Below are 19665 nucleotides of genomic sequence, written 5' to 3'. Positions count from 1 at the left end.
TTTTAATATGCTGCTGGTCCTGAAAATAAAGGGTGTCTATCAAATATGGCTGCCACAATGGCCATCTTGAAAATCGTGTCATTTCTACTTCTGAATGGATTGTTATACAGATAAGGAACTTCTACCAATTGGCTTCTAATTACATCTAACTGGATCTACATGAAAATGTTGCTGATCTTACCTCAAATATGGCTGCCACATACGCCAATTTGAAATTACTGTTATCACTAAAGAATATCAGACATGGTCTAGTCATCAGCATTTAAAAAGAGGAAACATTAAAGTCTTATTCCAGGATTCTCATTTTGCCCCAAAAGACTGTCAGTCTCATCAAGAGACTGTAATATTGCATAATGTAGGCCATAATATTTTCAGTGCAGCTTGTTTAACACTTTTTAATGGATCTCTGTGAAGTTTGTATGCCATACTTTTTTCAGTGCAGCTTGTTTCATAGTTTTTAATGGATCTCTGTGAATTTTGGTAAAGGGTATCAACATCTGAAGGCTTTTCATATCAATAGCACTCTCGTTGTGCTACCAAAATTTTTATTATGCAGTGTGTGACAGAATCTCATGAATGCAACCAGTCCTGTAGTTTTCAATGGATTTCTGTGAAACCCAAGTACATATTGTGATGCTATTGTGGAATGCATGTGTATAGAACAGATCCTTTACATGACGTGGTTGAGGAAAACGCATGTGTACAGAACGGATCCTTTACACGACGTGGTTGAGGAATACGCATGTGTACAGAACAGATCCTTTACACGACGTGGTTGAGGAATATGCATGTGTACAGAACATATCCTTTACATGACGTGGTTGAGGAATACGCATGTGTACAGAACAGATCCTTTACACGACGTGGTTGAGGAATACGCATGTGTACAAAACAGATCCTTTACACGACGTGGTTGAGGAATACGCATGTGTATGAAGGAATCCTTCAAAGGATACAGCATTATCCTCTATAGCGGAAATTCATGGCAACTAGTTTACATAAAATATTCAGACAGACACTCTAATTTGGCTCGAAATTAGGACAATTATTGGTCAAAAATGTTTTTTAGTAGAGTCAGAATTGGGGTAATCTTGTAACTTTTTCTGTGTTCACTGAAGAAAAAACAAAAATAACTGCAGGTATTAAAATTTGAACTCGAGCCAGGAGGAAAGGTAACTTTACTGAAACACAATTAAAAAAAAACAAAGCATGTATGTATAAGGCAATAATCGTAATAATTTACATACGAATAGTTACCATATCTGCCCTTATTATTTCATGGGTATCAGTTTTGGTGGTTTTAACCTAACCAACCCCAAATGCCTTTTTGTCAGTACCAAAATTTTGGGGAAATGGATCTGTTGTTTCCACTTAAGTGTCACTAAATGCCTTTTTGTCAGCACCCATTTTTGGGGGAAATGGATCTGTTGTTTCCACATAAGTGTCACTGTTTATTTATTTATTTTATTTATTCTCTTTGCAGCAAGTACAAAACCCACAAAAATTGAATCTCCATGAAAAATAGTGAAATAACCTTATTTAAGAAAGTCCTGAGGTAGATATACCGAATCAATGCCAGTAATAATTCGTGGTTGTTTCTTTAAAAAAATTAGCAACTTTTGGTTCATTTGCGTTTATAAAATGCTGATTACTGCAAAAATGAAATAACAAGAAGAAAATATATCCACATCAAGTTACTTAGTACGGCAAGTTTGAAGACACTGTGGTGATATGTCTGATGTTTTGCAGTAGGTGGCATCGCAAAATACGTAAACGCTGTTGTGATTCGTTGGAAATTCAAAGGCACTGAAAACGAACCGTGTTTCGTGAATTCCTTGTGATAGGATGTGTGTATCGGGTTCGGCTTCACATCTGAAAAAAAGAAATCGTGATCTGTATAAATTTTAAGTTAATAATAATATACATAAAGAAAAGAAATGTGCACCCCAAAAGGTTTTCTAAATGCATTTATGAAAGAGGATACACATTATAATAGCTAACTTCACTCTGAAATAGTAATGTTTACCAAATTTAGACATGCTTTAATAATTTCACTCTGAAATAGAAATGTTTACCTAATTTAGAGGTTATGTGAGAAAGCTTGCCAGTAGCTTCTCGTGGGTCGGTGGTTCTTTCCGGGGTTTTTCAGGGTTCTTCCTCCACCATTAATACTGGCCGCCATGTATAGCCTATCTTGTGCTGAAAAATGGCGTTAAACCCTACAACAACAACAACAACCTAATTTAGACATGCATCACTAACTGAAAATACTGAACATGAATGATATCTGCTTCTGTAGCTCAGTAAATTTTGATGTTAGCGTCAATAAATGTAGCTAAAAACAACTAATTCATTTCTGTCTGCGTGGGTTTGAGTCTCGGATTTAGCCAAAGCTTGCCAGTAGCTTCTCATGGATCAGTGGTTCTTTCCAGGGTTTTCCCAGGTACTTCCTCCACCATTAATACTGGCCGCCATGTATAGCCTATTGTGTGCTGAAAAATGGCGTTAAATCCTACAACAACAACAACAACAACATTTAGTATTTCAACACCGTTCAAATTTGCATAGAATGTAACACATCTCATTACATACATACAGGGTGATTTGTTTACTTAAATTTTATGATGCTGCCAAGACCTGTAGAAGAGTCATTTGTTTATTTTGGACTGATCAGCTTTCATAGTATGTTATGTTCAATTTCTTTCTAGTTTTAAATGTAGACTGTTCCTGAAATCGAGATAAATATGGCGGATCAAGTGTACCCAAACCAATCTTTGTCAGCATGTATCGATCACTGCCATCTTACCTCTGCGCGTGTTGGTTCGAGTCTCGGGCTCGGCAAATGTCGGTATGTGAGAAAGCTGCCACGTGGGTCAGTGGTTCTTACAGGGATTTTCTCCCAAGTTCCTCCGCCACCAGTTATACTGGCCACTATATATAGCCTATCTTGCACTGAGAAATGGCATCAAAACCCCCCAAAACAACACCATGTATTGTACAAAATATGTCAGTGTTCTTGATTATTATGAATATTGTACGTGATTTTGGTACAACATGCAGTCTTTCTTCAACGGTTATAAAATGTATGTTTAAGAGATATATTTACATGGAAAATGGAAGGGAAAACCGAGGACAAAGGAAAACGGATATGAGCCTTCAGAAATGTGGTCTTTAAGAGCAATTTTAATTTTCACACCCGCAGCAAAGCAGAGAAAGGAAATTAAAAGTTGGTCAGTAATGAAGACCGAAAAATATTGTAAATACTGTTAAGACAAGCTTAATGGCCATCTTTTCTTTGATCAGCTCCAAACGCCCTTCACACAAAACAATTCTATTTGCAGAAGAATTACTACATAGCAGTGAATTACTACACAGCAGTGAATTACTACACAGCAGTGAATCAGCCATGTTATGATTTGCTTTTCAGTTTTCCTGCTCTATTTTCAGAATGTGAATTATGCAGTATATTTATTTTAATGTTTAAAATCAATGCTGCGGAAATATTATGTCGATTGGGATCAAAACAAAACACATTACAAAGGAATATTTGAAATTGATCATTCTGCAGTTTTCAACTGAATAGGTACTGAGACTTTTAGTGCTAACTTCCCGCACTAATGGATTGCAGTTAATCAGAAGAAGAAAAAAATAAATGAGGATACATTTTTGCTGATTATCAAGCTTGAAATTGCGTGTCCTGCAAAAAAGAATGTGTTACAGTGTGTTATCAAATGAATGAGTAAACATATTTTCAAAAATGTGTTGACGCAGAATACCTCGACAATAAACCCAGTTATAAAATATAGTTTTCGATTTAGAATAACTTGAAAACGTTCATGTATATATCATATTATATTTTCAGATCAATTAATGTTAGAATTAATGCAGTCTAGGCAAAGTAAATATTATACGTTATGTAAAAAGCTTATTAAATTTTAGGCACAAGGGAGGTAAACGAATGTACACTTATTAGCTTACATGTGTCATAGTTTGCATATTGCTAATTCATGGTATAAGGAAGTGTACTTAGTGGATAATGTACAATACAGACCACTGCAATCGTGGCCCAGTTGCATCTAAACTTTCTTTTGATTCAGCCAACATTTCCAGTATACAGACAACATGCAAAAGCCATGTACAAAATTTTGAACTCATCACCCTATAACAATATGTTACATTTTCTATGCTCTAAGAAGTTTTGGCTGCTGTTTATTTCCACTAATTTCAGCCACCTGTCAAACAAGGCTGATGAGGCATTGTAATCCTTGCGCTTCCGGATGAAACATTGTAGTCTGGGTTGAAAGGAAAGTTTGAAATCACATGGTTCATGTTTTTTTTTTTTTTTTTTTTTTTTTTGTATGGCTTCCTGGACACTTCGATCGTTACAAAAATCAGTCAACGGGATACATTAAAACCATTTAGACTTTGACTTAAATGTTGACATTACTTTATTACTCGGTGCGACTTTACAGTTAGCAGAGTGAACAGTTCCAAATTTTGTTTTCTTATGATGATAATTATTTGTCGAGGAACAGGGATGCTGCAAGCTGTTGACTGATACTGAGATTGTGGATTATGCCTTAAAAAGGAGCAACCGAGGAGGCATGTGCTTGGATGACCAGTTGCAGAATCTAATATTTGATCCTGTGCAAATCTAGTTCTTGAACTACATGATGATAGATCTGCTAACCAGAAAGGAACATACGTTATGTTGATTAATAAAAATGAAATTGCATGTCCTGAAAAAATAAAAAATAAAATGGTGGGATTATAACCAGCACCTTTCAGTCGTGAGTAAGGCACGCTAACCCCTGAGCCACCACAGCTCCTACCTGTAATATATATATATATATATATATATATATATATATATATATATATATATATATATATATATATATATATATATATTGTAATACATTTGGAGTATGCGCATTTGGTTATAGCACCCTGTTTCAAGGAATTCTTAGATTTGTGTGATTACTTGTCTGATTATTCAGTGCAATAGAAATATTCCTTTGCCCGAAATAATTAGGTAACTACTAGGAGCAAACATCATGGAGTGAAGTGTTAGTGAGTTTCCATGATGCCATGGTTCACTAGAAGTGAATTCAGGTCCAAACCGAATGAATGTCCCTGGAATAACAGTCCGTTTTAAAACACAGTGGCATACATTTGTAGTTTGACTGCAGGGGCAGTATTTTATGGTAGGAAACAGGTAAATTACACCATGGAATCAATAAGAAGGGACTCGGCAGATACCGTTTATGTCACCATGGTGTCAAATGTGGTGCAGTTGTACTGGCGCAATGTGCCTGGAAACCATGAATTGAGTAGCCTAAGGTGGCGTAGGGTTAAGGGTTAGTTGTATAGTTTCTACGGCGTCAACTACTGGTGGTACAGAAACCTAACAAAGAGAAACCTTACATTTAGCAGGTTGTGAGATCTGTGGTCTTGCATTGATTAGAGTAATATTTATGTATGGAATGGACACGTTGGGCTTTCTAATTTACAAATGAAGTTGTATAGAAGTCTTTGGAAATTTGGGGTAAATTTATGACTTCTAGCGGGAATCGCGCCAGGGTTTGACAGTAGCAGCAGAGAGGGTGAACATACCACTTAAGGGAATGGTCACCCTTGTGTTTAGACCAAAAAAAATAGTGACCCTTCATAGAGGTCAATACCACGTCTACGATTATTGTTTGTCCCAAACAGAATTGTAGACGAACCCCCTCTGCTGCTCAATAATCTTGGGAATCTTCATCTGAATCATGGGAATCTTTTGTTTTGTTCTTCAAGTAATATTCAAGTTCTGATGGTGGTTTTTCTATTTTTGGATTTATGTTCTTTCTTTTTCTGTAATATACCATCAAACTTCTGTATCGATCTCCACCGCAATTTTTGCAAATCTGATATAATCCTCTAACGCCGTTGTTACATCCAACACAACTTCGTGAACCAGCATGAGGATTTTTCTTTAAAATATAATTATGTTTTTTACAATATTCTCCACGACACCTTTTGTTGCATTTATCTGTTGTTCCTTGAATTAACCACGCACAGTTGTTCATTATATGAATGATATCTGTTTAATTAAATTTACACCCTCTCTGCTGATATCAATTAAAAAATTGTTATATTTAAAATAATGGTATATCCAGAATCTCATACTGCAAGAATGGCACGAGAACGATTAGAAACAATTAAAAAATTTCTTCCTGTCAGAGACTCATTTAGAAAAAATCTACAAGCGCAGCAAGAAGCACAAGTTGAGTACGAAGAAGAAACTAAAAAACTGTTTAAACCCGTCACTGCAGCTACTGAAAAGGTTACAGCTGTCATCAAAGAAGATCTTCTTCCGGTATCAAAACAAACAGCAGAACAAACTGAAAAAATAGCAAGAAGAACTAAACAGACAAAGAAGATTTTACGAGATCTTCCAACTGATATAGCTGCGGCTCAACCTCCACCTGTCGGCGAAGAAATACTTGAAAGTATTGGAAAACTTCGTACTGAAGTCGCTGACGTGCAAAAAGAACATGCACCTGAACCCGAACTAGTAGAAAAAAACTTAGAATTGATTGCAAAATTTAGGAAAGGGGTTGTTGAAAAAATTAGAAATACTAAAAGAGAAAAATTACCCGAAGCAATATTAAATATACTATTTAATAAATCTAGTATTTTAAAACCCCATTATGAAAAAGTAAATGATGATAATCTTATTAAATATATATATCGCGTATATTACAACAAAAAACAAGCTAAAGGTCAAGAATATAAAAATCTTAATAAAGAAATAAAAAAACTTCATGGAGAGAGACTGAAACAACTAGCACAAGAACAACTCGCCCAGTATCAACTTCCTCCACCTTTACAACAAATAGAACAACAGCAATTGATGTTAAAACCATCTAGAGAGAAAAGGAAGCAGATGGCAAAGGAAATGAAGCGAAAAGCAGAAGAAAAATGGAAACAAGAAGAAGAAATATTTAGAGATATAGAAACTAAACAACAGGAGAAATTACGTTCACTGGGTAAAGAAAGAGATCCTGACGATGATTCTCCAAGCGCTGTAGGAAGTGGGTTCCTGACTACATCAGAAGGAAATAATTTTGTTTGTCCTGATAATATCACTAATGATGTATCACGGTTAGAAGTTCTCGTAGGAGGAAAACGTGCCGGAAATAATTCACCAGAAATAATTAATGAAGCAGCTGATATTTGTCGGCGATTATTTCAAGGTGGTATCATGGATATCGGAGTTTACCGAGAACTTATCGATGAACTTGTTGATGACTAGTTGTTAAATAAATGGTAAATTAAAAAAGATGGAAAATCTTTAATTATTCAGAAAAATATTATTTATATAAAAATGTCGCATAGTCATGTTAATGTTACTCTGACTTCCGGTCAGGTCAAAAAGCTTCAATCAAAAACCACCAGCAAATGCGGAACTAAAATATTACTAAAACGAGATCAGATGGGCGGTGGTCCAAACAAATTATCGTTGACAAATAATCAGATTAAACATTTCAATAAAGCCCTAGAATCAAAAACTGGAGTTCAATTACGTCTTTCTCCGAGCGCCATCAAAGACATGGTTAAAACGGGTGGTATATTTCCACTTCTCGCGGCTATTCCAGCGTTAATAGCTGCTGACGCTCCAGCCGTAGCAAAAGCAGCCGCGTTAGGTGCCGTTGGAACAGCTGCTGGAATGGCTCTAAAGAAAGCAACAGGAAATGGGTACAAAATAAAGGGACGCGGTCTAAGATTACCGGGATCTCGCTGGGGAAGCGGTCTGAGGCTCCCATGTTAGATGTTCCAGCATCAAATTTTGATTTACTTGATGCTGCTAAACGATTAAAAATAAAAGCCTTTAGAGGTGTTTTTATGCGAGATCAATTACCAAAACAACCAAACAAACTCGAAACAGGTATTATTAATCTCGACAAACGTTCCGGACCCGGTACTCATTGGGTATCATACGCGGTTGATCCACGTGGAATCGTTTATTTTGATTCGTACGGGTTAGTTCCACCTGCTGAATTTATCAAGTATGTCGCACCACTTCACGCAGGAACCTCTGGTTGTAAAGTTTGGTATTCAACGCTACCCACACAAACAATGACAGATCCGCCAATATGCGGCCGTGAAGTAATAACTGTACTCGACGCTATATTAAAATCATCCAAACCGCCACATAAAGTTGTGCATGATTATACAAGCAACCGATTCGTTGCGCGTAAAGCGTTTTAAATAGATCTTGGATCTTAAAATATAATGGTTGATATTTACGGAAGAAGATCTTCCCGCGTTAAGAGAAAATCCGGCGATGTTGATCTGTCGAAGTATGCGACTAAAGATGAACTCGCTGATATCATGAGCCTGGCTGGAGTTGACCCAGATGAGGTCGTTATTTTTCAAGATCGATATGGTAAACTAAAAACGAGCAATATCAGATGGAATGATATAGTTCGACGAGTACTTGATGCAGCTACAGATAATATTCCTGTGTTTACTGACGGTGGTAGAATCAGAGATTCAAGTGTATCATTTACAACCATCAGAGATGAAATTGCAAGAAGCGTTGCTAATCGCGTGAAAAATACCGGTGACACAATGACGGGTGAACTCAGCATGAACGGAAATAAAATAGTAGTTTTAAGAGATCCAACATCCGACGAAGATGCAGCAACAAAAAAATACGTCGACACCGTAGATGGTAAATTATCCACGCTGCGGGCCGAGTATGACGTTCACGTTAGCACTTTTGCAAGATTTCGCAGAAACCATCAAAGAACCACAGAAGAATTCTTCGGCATTCCGCACTCCGTTGACATGAAACTTTCTGATATCAAGACGAACATCGACACGATCAAACAAACACAGCAAAACATCGCAGCGGAGATTCCTGATATCGTTAATAAAACCAACTTGATTAAAATTCCAGCCGGAATAACTCATGGGCATATCACAAACATCGTATGCACTGTATCATCGGGATTCGCAACATGGTCGCAGCAAAATTAAACCATCAAATATACCGCAACAGTCACTGGCGTGTACAGGTTGTATGTGTTCAGTGCTGCGCGATTTGAGATATTTACAACGTATCCATGGCGTCATTCAACGGATAGGTTTTCCGGAGTTGTATCTGTTATATTAAAAAGCGGAACCGAAGAAATTTTTATCCTGGAAGCAGATGATAAGAAATTAACCGCAACATCTTACTGGTGGTGTTTGGAATTTGTAGCTGAAACACCTCAGTTGGTTACTGCATAAAAATATATGGACGGTGCACAATACAGATACAATCAAGCGCGTGAATGGCAGGCGGCGCTAAAAGATCAAGTCGAACAATATGCAGTAAAAGTACAAAAATATCGACGACGATTAGTTATCGTGGACGTGATCGTTTATTCAGTATCCGCTGTTGTTGCTGGAACCGGTGTGATATTATCAGCGGTGACAATGATGGCACCAGCAGCCGTAACTATTTGTATTTCAGCAGCAACAACAATTGCAGATGTGCTTAATATCATCACAAAAAAAATATGCACCTGCATGAATGAAAAATTATCCGATTACATGATAAGATTGCATACAGCGACGGTCGCATACTCGAAGTTATCTTGGTTGTTATCAGCGAGTCTCAGTGATGGAATTATATCTGATGTCGAGTTTTCAATGATGACTAAAATATACGACGAAGGTATCGGTATTAAAGACATAAATACTAATGACAGAATTACTCCAGCAGATCGTGACTAACACAACTTCGCCAAAGATAATGATGATCTCGGTAAGTTCATCTAATCCTGAATTTAGCATAAACTTTCCTACTGCAATTCCAGTAAAAGAAATAGCATTAGCTAAATTACGAGTATATTACAGCTGGCCAAATATCAGATCAAAATCATTTAATGGTACACCAGCAAATAATTTGCTTGTATTTGCTAACAAGAACAAACCAGATGGTACTCCTGACTGGACAGATGTTGGAATACCCACTGGTAGTTATGAGATCTAACAAATCAAAGAGGAATTTCAACGTAGAATAAAATCAATAACCGGAAAAGAAGCAAAAATATCAATTAACGTTCATGAACCGACGCTGTCCTCGACGGTTGAGATACATTCTCCTAATTATGCCGTTGATATCTATCAATCCACGATAAGATCCGTACTAGGTTGGCCGGATGTTCCCCCGGTGTATGAAGGACCACCAGAACCGAAAAAATCTGATTTTACGTCAACAAATAGATCTCGTCACGATATTGGAATGAATTCAAATTGGTTAGATTATATAGAATTAAAACCAGAGGTGATAGGGGGAGAACTTTATTATGATCCTGTACTTATTTCTTATAATCTTAATAGACGTATTATTGCTTCGAATATTGATTCTATATTTTCTTCAATAAGCTCAGACCATACAATACAGTTAAATAGTTTACGTGATAGTTTTCAGGAGTATTTACTTGATTTGACATCTGCGCGCGATAATATCATCAGGTACATAGAGGTTTTAGATTTTATAGTTGATTCTTCTGAAATTATCTATAACAGAATTATAGATGTAGTTCTTAAGTCATCAAGCGATTATAAAAAGTCCTTCGCAACCAAGTACAAAATATCCGAAGCTGATATTGCAACATTTAAGTTCCCTGATTATAATCCAGATAGATTAAGAAAATCTGTCAATGATGTCATTGATGAATATTTTCCTAAAATACTCGATGCATGGAGAAAACTAGCACCACATCCAACCGTTCTTAGATATAATAATGATCGACATGGCGGCGGCAGGCACGTTTCTCCGGGAATCGTTAATATAACCAGCACGATTGTGGTCAATCTGGTTTGTGACGTAGTCGATGGCAGCTATCAAATAGACCTCGGAAAATCAAATCAGGCTCAACAAGGATATATTTTATATACATTTACACCACAAGTTCCCCCTGAAAGTTTAATCGTGCAAGAACCAACTAATCCTGTGTATCTGCGGTGTCACAATAATATGTTAACACGAATAAATTTTAAGCTCACAGACCACCTTAATCGCTTAATTGACATGCGCGGAGAAGAGCTTGTGATAAATCTGTATGTGAAATCTTAATTAATCCAGCAAATATTATATAATGTACCAGCACGTTATTGTTTTTTATGCACTTGAAAAACGCCATCAGAACAGTGTTTTCAAAACACAGAGCAATTTAGCGTTAATTTAGTTATTGATGAATACGGAAGCGAGAACAGTTAGATGAGCTCCGCCGAGATCATCTGTAGAGAGATCAGATTCTAAATTATACACACTCCTGTATTAAACTCGACCAACTTAAAAAACTAATATTTCAGAATAAATAAATATAATCACTGATGGGATAAATTACACAAATTAATCAATTCTGTACAATCTGATGGGGTGGTTGGTACTGAAAATTACACAAATCAATCAGTGTGCTAATTCTGATGGGGTAATTGGTACTGAAAATTATACAAATCAATCAGTTTGCTAATTCTGATGGGGTAATTGGTACTGAAAATTATAAAAATTAATCAGTTTTCCAAAAAATACTACAAAAATAAATATTGTATTATTATTCTGAAATATTTTTATTATTATTCTGAAATATTTTATTTTTTTATGAATCAATCTGATGGGGTGGTTGCTACTCAAAAGTATACAAATTAATTAGTGTGCTAATTCTGATGGGGTGATTGCTACTTAAAAGTACACAAATCAATCAGTTTGCTAATTCTGATGGGGTGGCTGGTACTTAAAAGTATAGAAAGCAATCAGTTTTCCAAAAAATATTTTATTATTATTCTGAAATATTTTATTTTTTATGTAAATTAATTCTGATGTGATATACAGTGAGGGAAATTATACTACTACTCAGTCGTTACCCGCTGACATAATTTTTCTTAAGTATCTTATGCGGGTACTGATTGTTTTTTTTGTTTCATATTCGCTGGATAATTCCGACCTGATCTTTTCTATTGCAACAGAAAGAGGAATAAATTCATTTACTTGATCATCGTTCACCATAGCCAGTGACTGAAACATAGCTGCCTGAATCCGCTTTATGAACTTATATTGAGATGATAGAACATACTTATTTTCATTTTTAAGTTCTTCTAACGTTTCAAAATCAGATATTATTTTTTCAGGATTTAGTTCATCAGATATATTAATTCCGTTTTCTTCTAGTTTTTTAATAGCAGAAATAGTGTCTTTGATATTTTCATGGTTCATTATATAATATGTAAATCTTTAAAATAAAAAAAAATTATCCCTGAACCCCTATCGAGTCTTTTGCGAGTTCAAGGTACAGGTACAAGAAACACTATCCCGCTATGAGAGCCCCTAACCAGTCAAACAACGGTCTAGAGGCCCAAGAGGGTGTGTTTGGTGAAGATATACAATGAAATGGGTATATACAATGAAATGGGTATGTACAATGAAATGGGTATGTACAATGAAATGGGTATATACAATGAAATGGGTATGTACAATGAATGAATGACGGCACAAACATATATTATGAAGCGAGTTTTTTTTAGCAAGTTCATTTAGTATCAATGAAATGGGTATGTACAATGAAATGGGTATGTACAATGAAATGGTTATGTACAATGAAATGGTTATGTACAATGAAATGGGTATGTACAATGAAATGGGTATATACAATGAAATGGGTATGTACAATGAATGAATGACGGCACAAACATATATTATGAAGCGAGTTTTTTAGCAAGTTCATTAAGTATCAATGAAATGGGTATGTACAATGAAATGGGTATGTACAATGAATGAAGGACATTACAAACATATATCATGAAACGAGCTTTTTTTAGCAAGTTCATTAAGTATGAAATGAAATATATACAATTAATAATTGAATAAAGGACGGCACAAACATATACGCTCAGCAAAAACCCACCCACAATAATCAAGCCCGTGGGTGATACGAAAATATGTATCAACCACCGGTTGATACGTGGTTGAGTTTTGCTGAGCGGGGGGATCTGTCGAAGCCCCCAATTATTATAAAAATCGCAATTATGCGCAAACCACCGACATGTTGTCAGCCATGGGGATTCGATCCTGGACCGCGAGCGTCACATTCCAATACGATACCGATTGAGCTATCAAATCTTGTTACAAACATATGTTTCGAAAGTTAATATATAGCTAATAATCATTGAAAAGGAACTAATTTCGAATATATTTACTCAAAATACAATTCTGAATTCAAGAAATACGTTTATATGATATATTTTCACCAATCAAAGCTAAATTAAGGAATTTCCTATTTACTATACCACGCCATGTATGATAGAACATCCGGTCTAGATCATCTAATTGCTAGACTGGTCAAAGGGAGTTTACTCGATAAATAAATAATCACACATACATACACAATCTCGCATTATATTTCTGCACTGAACAAGGAAAATGCAACTGATTTTTAATTCCAAACACTATCGTGGACCTATGAGTCAGTATATTGTACATTGGATCTAAAATTAACCCGCCACACGATACAGACTAGACGCTGGATTCTGCACTCAGTAGGCTGGAATATACATGTTGGTTTTCTGTAGGTTAGATGAAATATACATGTATTCTATGTGTTGCGCTGTTCTAATAGGGCAGAAAAATACACGAACTGTATATTTTTGTAAGTTAGAAATCATAAATCCTTTCTGTATCCACCAGGCATCACGGACCTTGGATGCTGTATATGATTATGACCATAAATTACCTCCCTTTCGTGAGTCAAAAAATAAGTAGTATAATAATGACAATTTCTGACCCCCCAAAAATAAATATAATTCGAGGTGGTGATGATAGTTAACAGTACTGAAAGGTGATTTTCTGCTTATATTCTTTTGAGAAAGCAGATCTGGTTATATTTTCTGCTACTTTTTGTACTGAAGACGGATCAATATCAAAGTATTTCGCAGCAGAACGTATCGAACGAAATATAATTACTTCGCCAGTTTCTGTGTTTGTGGAATTTACCGCCCTCTTTCCGATTGTTTTACATCTTCCAGTATTACCAAATGCAGAGTTCACGCTTTGTGTGACAACACGAAGGTTGGATAAATTATTGTTTTGAGGATCCCCGTCAGCATGATCAATAACAAGACCGTCATTGATCACTCCGAAGAAACACTCATACGTGAATCGATGACAGAGATAGCTTTTCTTTCCTCCCTCACATGTGAACGCTAGATAACCAGAATTAATGACATGACCAACTGGTCTCCTCAACCTACAGTGTCTGATCATGCCATTACGATCTGATTCATAGTTTGTTATTGTGGGATGTGGGACAAATATATTTTGCTCCATATATGCAATAATATTATTTGTTTAAATCATTGTTTGTCTGAAATCTTGATATATAATCCTCCACGGATTTTATAGCGTTTTCACTATTATTAATTTTTTTGTCATAATATCTTTTAAGTTCTCTGAACCGTTTTCCACCGCACTTTCCACATAATTCTGTTTTTCCTCGCACTCCAATACCACATCGTAGACACGGTATTGGTCCTAGACTTCCTCGTCGTATACTTTGTAAGTGCATCCAACAAAATTGCTTTCTGCAGGATTTGTTGCATCGATTTACTGAGCCGATCATCAACCATTTGCATTGAGACATTGTATATATATAATTTTCTTTATTTAAATATTTGTTTTAATTATATGAATGAGTTTGAGAGATTATCCCAAACTAGGCCTGTTAAATATAAATTCGTCCTCGACAGATTATCTCCAGACTTGCCAGTACGAGATCTGGTTGATCCGAAAAATAAAAGTTTGATCAATAAAATTCACGACGTCAAGAAAGAATTTTACACGGATGGTGCATCTCATACATGGTCAACGTTCAAGATTATACGCAATACTGTCAAGGACGCCACAATGAATGACAAGCGAGCGGCAACTATCATGAGGGCAATCAAAAATATTTCTTCAGAGTAAAATTTATTGTATTAACAGAAACAGGTAATTGGATTATCCGTGACAAATATGATCCTGTCCTTGGCAAAAATAGAATTGTCATATTAAGTAAAAATTCCAGACCGGGTCTATTGACGGGTAATGACAAACCGTATTATGAGCGAGCGTATCCTGTAACAGCGGTTATTTATGGAATCTATGAGATAAATAAAAAACCCAACGTTGATAAACTGACACCCATGAAATTTTCAAGGTTAAATTGTGTAGCCGAGCGAGTAATAGAACACTTTACAAACGCGATGCGTGGAAACGGATTAACTGATTTAAGACGTAAAAAAATAAACTCGTGGGCTGATTCAGTTAAGGATACCGGTGCTACAATAAAAGATGTTGCTGAATTAGGAAAAATATTAAAATTTCCAATAACCGTAGCGACAATAACGGGAGAAGTACTGTACGAATCAAAATATAAATCGAAAGGAGCTTCAATAAATATTATTGATCATAACGCGCACGCATGGACCAGCGCAGTAACAATATTTCCACGTGATCGAACTATTAGATTTTACCCCCCAGATATGTTTGATTTTATCAACGAAATAAGTAAAAACGATCCTGTATCGGTATGGTTATTTAAATGTAATGAGGAAGGTGAATTTGATCAGTTTGTTAGACCAAACGGTGAAATATATCGAACAGAATCTCTCCACGACGAGATGAAAAATCTTGCGGAGAAGTTTTCCAAGTGCAAACACGCGGAAAATACTGACAAATTGCTAACTAATTGCTTCACCGTTCCATCTGTTGAGGCTCATTTCGCTAGAGAAAGAAATTCATGGAAACCAACACGATTTGATTTACTTGAAGATGTACGCGCAAGTTGCGGCGAATACGGACATGGCGGATTGTGGAATACCAAATATAATTACAACGATGTTATTTCGGTTGATATGGTTGCATGTTATCCAGGAAGTTTTCTAGGATACGGAGATTGTTCTGTATACTTTAAAAGATTCGGTCACCCTACAAACGAGATGACGCGAGTGGCAATTAATGGACCATTACCTGATTTTGATCTGGCTGTATTCGCTTGTGTTGAATCATTCGAGCTTAAGGAAAATTTTCACAAGATTTGTTATGTTTGGTTTGGCAGACATTTTTGTGAAAAACGTTGGGCGCCTATAGTTTTATTACGATATATGCTAGATTGTGCGGTACTGACATCGTTGGTGGTTAGTGAGGCAATTATATCATATCATGCACAGACCGAAGTTTGGTTGCCCATGTCACATTCTATCAGTGCTGATGAAGTTATTAGCGAGTTTAAGGAAAAATGTCCTGATGTTTCCGAAGATGATATTATCAAAGAAGCTCCTAAAATTCTCGAGATTAAACTTAAAACCGCAAAAGATCTCGGTAGAAAAATTATAGGTAAATTTACTCAAGGTGGTGCATATGATCATAAAAGACATCACACACGATTAATTTTAGATGATGCCGAGTACGATTTTATAATCGCTGATACAACAGCGAGAAATATATTTGTAAATCGAGAAAGTGTTTATTTATCCGACCGAACAAAATTGGGTACGATCGTTAGTTACATAAATGATATCTCCCCACAGTATACTCATCTAAGATCTTCCATGTTGGCTTATGTTTCCATAAATTTATTATCGATGATTAACAGATTTCCTGAGACCGCAGTCAGAGTCGCAACAGATTCGTTTTATATTTCGAGTAAATATTTAGAGTCTGTTATGAAATTTACAAGTAATGATGAACGATGGAGTTCGTGGAGAATAAAAAAGGAAATATTACACAATTATACAGAATTAGCAGATGTTCCGATGAGACATTTTTATCTTAAGTGTAATAAAATATCAGAAATGTCGAAAACGTCATCGTTGAGTGATCCAATAACTAGATATAAGACAGTATATCTCAATGGACCTGGTGGATGCGGCAAGACGACTCGAGCGATTAATGTTTTTAGAAATTCAGATATGATCGTGCTGACACCCACACATAGACTTGCACGCGAGATGAAACAACGGCAAGCACAATCGTGCACGTATCATAGTTTCTTTCGGTGGCGCGGGGATACATGGACTCCTGAACGAATGGGAGAAAAATATATACCTAAAATAATTATTTGGGACGAAATATGCACGGTGTCATTGGATACATTAAAAATGTTTCTTGATTGGTTGTTGACGAAAAATACAGCTATAATAATGTGTGGCGATCATGGTCAACCACCGCCTTTTGTTGGACCATCTCCACATGATTGGTTAAAAAATTTCGTTGATTATTACGAAGAAATAGATGATGATCATAGAGCTCTCGATGCAAATTTAAAGGAATTTAAAAAATTAATCAGATTACAATCAAACAAAATTCAGTGTGAAATAATACGCGGAGTAATCTCAGAGACCTCAATGAGTGATTTTTTAAATTTATGGAGACCCAACGATTTGATCGTAGCAAGCAGAAAAATAATCAGAGACGATTTACAACAGCAGTTATTTCAGCTGCATAAAGAAAAATATTCAGAATTACCCGTACCGTTGTGTTATAGACCATCAGATACACGAAAACAAAATATTAATGTTGATATTCCAGGACAGACTGAGAAGCAAAATCTCGTATTAAATGATGTTGTCGCTGTTGATATCAGAGTGGTCGAAGATGCATTACGCGCTGACAAATCTCCATGGGTGTTGGGATACGCTATGACGATCCACCCGTCTCAGGGATTAACTATTTCTGACACACGAGTCTGGATTGTAGACGATCACATCGAGTGGTCAAATTTAGTTTATTTAGCGGTATCAAGGGTGAGAAATATATCTCAATTACGTAGAATTATAATTCCTGAAATCGTTAAGAAATTCAACGTCATTGATGATGATATAATAAGAAAAAAATTAATCGGATACAAACAATCTGATAAAAAAAATAAACGCGACTTTGATCTTGATGTTGAATTTATTATTGAGTTAAAACAGCAGCAGAATAATCATTGCACAAGTTGCAATTGTATAATGTTATGGCGGTATTCGAATAATGATTCAAGACAATTTACCGTAGACAGAAAAGATAATAGTCGCGGTCATACAAGAGAAATTACCATGGTGACCTGTCTTGAGTGTAATCGACGTCGGGGTGCAGGCACCCTTGGCGCTAGTGCTAGTTAAGTGATCGTGGTGGTAATTGTGTATCCGTGGGAATTATTTGTAGTTGTTCACGTACAAATCCACGTTGAGGATCAGCCGAATCTAGTCTGTAGATTGCAGGTCTACCTGGCGATCTTGTCACGGTGGATATTTTGTGTGTGGTAACACTCCAAATAGGATCAGTCGCTCTCGCGCTACCACCTTCAAGTTCACCCGGTTCATATAAATATCTAACTGTAACATCACCCAATATTTTTTGTTTTTCAGTACCTTTTCGTTGTAATGGTATATTTTTTTTGTGACTGCGCTAAGGGGTTTCATGTTGGTTGTTCGTGTGATCTCGCTATTTAATGCAGCTATCACGCTTGGTAATCTTGCAACCCATTCGCGAGATCTCGTATCCTGAATAAATTCCCTCGCGTATTGATATCCAAATTACCGCTCAGCGAGTGTTCGATTAAATCGCTCAACAATTGCCTGATCACGGTGAATTGCAGTATGACCTCGTCGTATTTTGGTATTATGTCGTTTCATCAACGATGATACTGGACCAAGAAATTCCTTACCAGGATCAACCTGTAGCAGCTGTGGCCATCGCAGACCACTTTGTGGTCCACCACCTCGTTGATAAATTCGTTCAAACGCATCGGCTACTTCAGATGATGTTTTCGTTGATAGCGGCTCTGCCTCTTTATATCTACTTGCAACATCAACTACAGTTAACGCGTACTTGTACGTTTTTCCACGCACAGTATCATGTGGTAAAAACAGAATATCTGCTTGATGAACTTCATTAGGAACACTAACATCGAAATACGCGTACTGATTTCGTTTCGGTGGTGGTAGATAAATTTACCATATTGCCTGTTTGGATAACCACGCGCTAGCAGTAGAATGTTTAACCGCTGCTGCATCAGCGAGTTTACCAATTGCTGCTTTGCCTCTCCGATATCCTCTTGGTGAATAATAAATTAATTCCATTATATATTATCAGCCCCAAACGCTAATTTTACCTTTCATCGCAGATCTTACTAACCAATTAGCTAATGATTCTCTGATATTTTTATTTTTTATCGAATTTAACGCGTGAATTAATTTCACATCTGCAATATGCCTATGTTGTAGATCTTTATTTTTATAAGCCACATCATGAACGTGACAAGCTCGATCAATAGCGTTTACTGGTTCCTCGCCTGATTTTGGTTGATCTTGATTATCGAGCCTGATATCAAGTCGAGTACCAGGACCGCAATAATTATATCCTGGTAGATGTTTTTCTCCTGGGTATTTAGCCCATGGAGTACCTGGAAACTTTGATATCAAATTAGCAATATCACCACCGCGCTTATTAGGTAAAAACGAAAATTTCTTTCTACAGCACACAGAACATTTTCCACCATACGCTATTTTTTTATTTTTTGTTATAACTGTAGCTAAATCAGTTGTTGGAGTTTTAACTCTGCAGCGTAAACAATATAAATTCATGTTATAATATATATGGATATA

The 19665-nt window shown here is 36.2% G+C and overlaps 1 protein-coding gene across 1 annotated transcript in view; it reads right to left on the bottom strand.

Annotated features, from left to right (window-relative positions):
• Positions 1–1252: 1252 nt before the first annotated feature.
• The window catches only part of LOC149796020 (scavenger receptor cysteine-rich domain superfamily protein-like), a 101524-nt gene continuing 83111 nt past the window's right edge, over positions 1253–19665 (bottom strand). The window contains exon 24 of the mRNA XM_089963913.1: positions 1253–1872. Coding sequence (XP_089820039.1) covers positions 1695–1872 — 178 coding nt within the window. The 3' untranslated portion in view covers positions 1253–1694. The remainder of the gene's footprint in view (positions 1873–19665) is intronic.

Source organism: Sinohyriopsis cumingii, chromosome 7 (assembly GCF_028554795.1).
Source record: "Sinohyriopsis cumingii isolate HCF-2022 chromosome 7, ASM2855479v2, whole genome shotgun sequence".
Lineage (NCBI taxonomy): Eukaryota > Metazoa > Mollusca > Bivalvia > Unionida > Unionidae > Sinohyriopsis > Sinohyriopsis cumingii.
Note: the sequence above shows the minus strand (reverse complement) of the source record. Positions and strands in the feature narration are given on the sequence as shown.